General features: G+C 55.6%; 1 protein-coding gene across 1 annotated transcript in view; it reads right to left on the bottom strand.

The window, feature by feature from the left end:
* Nucleotides 1-933: 933 nt before the first annotated feature.
* LOC108802651 (RNA-binding protein 6-like) overlaps nt 934-4,021 on the bottom strand; it is a 36,138-nt gene continuing 33,050 nt past the window's right edge. Inside the window, exons 18-19 of the mRNA XM_018574509.1 lie at nt 2,634-2,707; nt 934-1,106 (exon numbers count right to left, since the gene is read on the bottom strand). Coding sequence (XP_018430011.1) covers nt 989-1,106; nt 2,634-2,707 — 192 coding nt within the window. The 3' untranslated portion in view covers nt 934-988. The remainder of the gene's footprint in view (nt 1,107-2,633; nt 2,708-4,021) is intronic.

Genomic DNA, 4,021 nt, shown 5'->3' with positions numbered 1-4,021 from the left:
ATACAGGGGTACAGGTAATATACAGGGGTACAGGTAATATACAGGGGTACAGGTAATATACAGGGGTACAGGTAATATACAGGGGTACAGGTACTCCTAGAATGAGATCCTAATAGGTTGGACTTGATGGACTAATGGACTGGACTAATGGATGGACTTTATTCAACCTCAAATACTATGTAACTTTACCTTCATCTATAATCCCTCCCATCATGTATTGCCACCTCCCATAACCCCACCTTCATCTATAATCCCTCCCATAACCTCCTCCCTTCATTTATCGCCACCTCCCATAACTCCACCATCATCTATAATCCCTCCCATAACTACACCTCCATCTATAATCCCTCCCATAACCTCCTCCCTTCATTTATGGCCACCTCCCATAACCCCACCTTCATCCGTAAGCCCTCCCATAACCTCCTCCCTTCATTTATGGCCACCTCCCATAACCCCACCTTCATCTATAATCCCTCCCATAACTACACCTCCATCTATAATCCCTCCCATAACCTCCTCCCTTCATTTATGGCCACCTCCCATAACCCCACCTTCATCCATAATCCCTCCCATAACCTCCTCCCTTCATATATGGCCACCTCCATCTATAATCCCTCCCATAACCCCACCTTCATCCCCCCCCCCCCCTTGGTTGTTCAAACCCCCATCATACTACCAGGTAAGGGGCACCCAAACCCCCATCATACTACCAGGTAAAGGGGCACCCAAACCCCCATCATACTACCAGGTAAGGGGCACCCAAACCCCCATCATACTACCAGGTAAGGGGCACCCAAACCTCATGATACTGCCCCCATCTCCATGCACCCCCCTTTTGCAGGTTTTGGAATTTAGTGACAAAGGAAAAGTCAATGAAACATTGTAACATTCTTTATTAAAAAAAAAAAGAGAAAACAAAAAAAACAGACACATTGTACAGAACGGACACAATTTTCTGATCACATATGTATGGTGCAGGGGGCGGGGCTTATTCCAACTCCTTATACCGCTCCAGGATCAGCCGCTTCATGTTCTCCCGGTACGACTCTCCTGATGGCTTCTGACTGGCTGCAGGCTTCATTCGCTTCTTGTCACCCGAGGGTTCACTGCAACACAACAACACAGCGGATGTCACCAGAAGCAGCGACGCGGGACGGGCAGAGAGGAGGCGACACGGGACTGGCTGAGGACAGAGAGGAGGCGACCCGGGACTGGCTGAGGACAGAGAGGAGGCGACCCGGGACTGGCTGAGGACAGAGAGGAGGCGACCCGGGACTGGCTGAGGACAGAGAGGAGGCGACCCGGGACTGGCTGAGGACAGAGAGGAGGCGACCCGGGACTGGCTGAGGACAGAGAGGAGGCGACCCGGGACTGGCTGAGGACAGAGAGGAGGCGACCCGGGACTGGCTGAGGACAGAGAGGAGGCGACCCGGGACTGGCTGAGGACAGAGAGGAGGCGACCCGGGACTGGCTGAGGACAGAGAGGAGGCGACCCGGGACTGGCTGAGGACAGAGAGGAGGCGACCCGGGACTGGCTGAGGACAGAGAGGAGGCGACCCGGGACTGGCTGAGGACAGAGAGGAGGCGACCCGGGACTGGCTGAGGACAGAGAGGAGGCGACCCGGGACTGGCTGAGGACAGAGAGGAGGCGACCCGGGACTGGCTGAGGACAGAGAGGAGGCGACCCGGGACTGGCTGAGGACAGAGAGGAGGCGACCCGGGACTGGCTGAGGACAGAGAGGAGGCGACCCGGGACTGGCTGAGGACAGAGAGGAGGCGACCCGGGACTGGCTGAGGACAGAGAGGAGGCGACCCGGGACTGGCTGAGGACAGAGAGGAGGCGACCCGGGACTGGCTGAGGACAGAGAGGAGGCGACCCGGGACTGGCTGAGGACAGAGAGGAGGCGACCCGGGACTGGCTGAGGACAGAGAGGAGGCGACCCGGGACTGGCTGAGGACAGAGAGGAGGCGACCCGGGACTGGCTGAGGACAGAGAGGAGGCGACCCGGGACTGGCTGAGGACAGAGAGGAGGCGACCCGGGACTGGCTGAGGACAGAGAGGAGGCGACCCGGGACTGGCTGAGGACAGAGAGGAGGCGACCCGGGACTGGCTGAGGACAGAGAGGAGGCGACCCGGGACTGGCTGAGGACAGAGAGGAGGCGACCCGGGACTGGCTGAGGACAGAGAGGAGGCGACCCGGGACTGGCTGAGGACAGAGAGGAGGCGACCCGGGACTGGCTGAGGACAGAGAGGAGGCGACCCGGGACTGGCTGAGGACAGAGAGGAGGCGACACGGGACTGGCAGAGGACAGAGAGGTGACTCAGGTCCCAGACTAGGCTCTGCCCTAGAGGTGAAGATGGCATATGTATCCTGGAGATGCCACAATAAGCATCGTCGGGCTACAGCGCGGACAACGCTCTTTATCGCAGCAGAAGAAACCAATTTGGGTCACATGACTCTCGGGGATGAAACATTAAATCATGAATTGAAATTTTGTCTCCTACACAGACGACATCGAGCCGCAGAGCAACCACGGAATCCAGGCTCTGGCTGACTAGATATGTTGGGACTCCTCAGCAGCGGAAGGCCGGCGTCATACAGCCCACTACTACAGGCGAGAAGAGGATTTACCTTTTGCCATCGGCATCCTTTGCTTTCCTTTTCTCAGCAGTGCGGACATCAGTGTACAGACCTTCACCTGCCTCCTGCCGAGAGCAAAACAACATGACAGGTCTCCATCATATGGCCCACTCTACACTACCGATACATGGAATGACTTCTCTATGAGGGCAGAACATGCAGGAGGCAGGCAGGATGGTAAATGATGAAGTATATAATACACAGATCGGTGCGTGTATTGTGGGAATGGGGCAGTATGGGTCAATGGCATATAGAGCGTGCACACACCAGGCAGTACAGCCGAGTGATGGGACACTCCACACCCGAGTCAGTACAAGTTAGTGATGGGTAGTGTACACACACGGGTGAGTGATCGGTAATTAGCACACACCAGGCAGTACAAGTGAGTGATCGGTAATTAGCACACATCAGGCAGTACAGGTGAGTGATAGGTATTTTGCACACATCAGGCAGTACAGGTGAGTGATAGGTAGTTTGCACACACCAGGCAGTGCGGGTGAGTGATCGGTATTTTGCACACACCAGGCAGTACAGGTGAGTGATAGGTAGCTTGCACACACCAGGCAGTACAGGTGAGTGATAGGTAGCTTGCACACACCAGGCAGTGCGGGTGAGTGATAGGTAGCTTGCACACACCAGGCAGTGCGGGTGAGTGATAGGTAGCTTGCACACACCAGGCAGTGCGGGTGAGTGATAGGTAGCTTGCACACACCAGGCAGTGCGGGTGAGTGATAGGTAGCTTGCACACACCAGGCAGTGCGGGTGAGTGATAGGTAGCTTGCACACACCAGGCAGTGCGGGTGAGTGATAGGTAGCTTGCACACACCAGGCAGTGCGGGTGAGTGATAGGTAGCTTGCACACACCAGGCAGTGCGGGTGAGTGATAGGTAGTTTGCACACAGATGGCAGTACAGGTCATGTGTAATGTGCACACACCAGGCAGTACAGGTAAGTCAGGTGTAATGTGCACACGCCAGGCAGTACAGGCATGTGAAGAGTAGTTTGCACACGGATGGCAGTACAGGTGAGTGATGGGTAATGTACACACCAGGCAGTACAGGTGAATGGAGAATACACATGTACAGGAACATGCAGCGCAAGCACAAGTACAGATCTCGGAGAGGGAAGCGAATTGTCCGCCATGCTATTTCTATGATCGCACCTGTCGGGATCCCTCTTCCTCTCTCTCCAGCATCTCCAGCTCTTTTTTGGCCTGCCCCTCACCCCCCTCCCTGCAGGCACATACACAGGAGATTTAGTGATGGCGGGACTTTGGTTAATCATTTCCGAAATGGAAACACGGGGCGGGGCGTTTACCAGTCAGATGATGGCAGCTATTCTCCAACCAGTACTAGACTGGTGAATGGCGACTGCTTACT

Source organism: Nanorana parkeri, unplaced genomic scaffold, assembly GCF_000935625.1.
Source record: "Nanorana parkeri isolate BGI_ZX_2015 unplaced genomic scaffold, ASM93562v1 scaffold3010, whole genome shotgun sequence".
NCBI lineage: Eukaryota > Metazoa > Chordata > Amphibia > Anura > Dicroglossidae > Nanorana > Nanorana parkeri.
The sequence above is the reverse complement of the archived record's forward strand: the minus strand, read 5'-3'. Positions and strand labels throughout refer to the sequence as shown.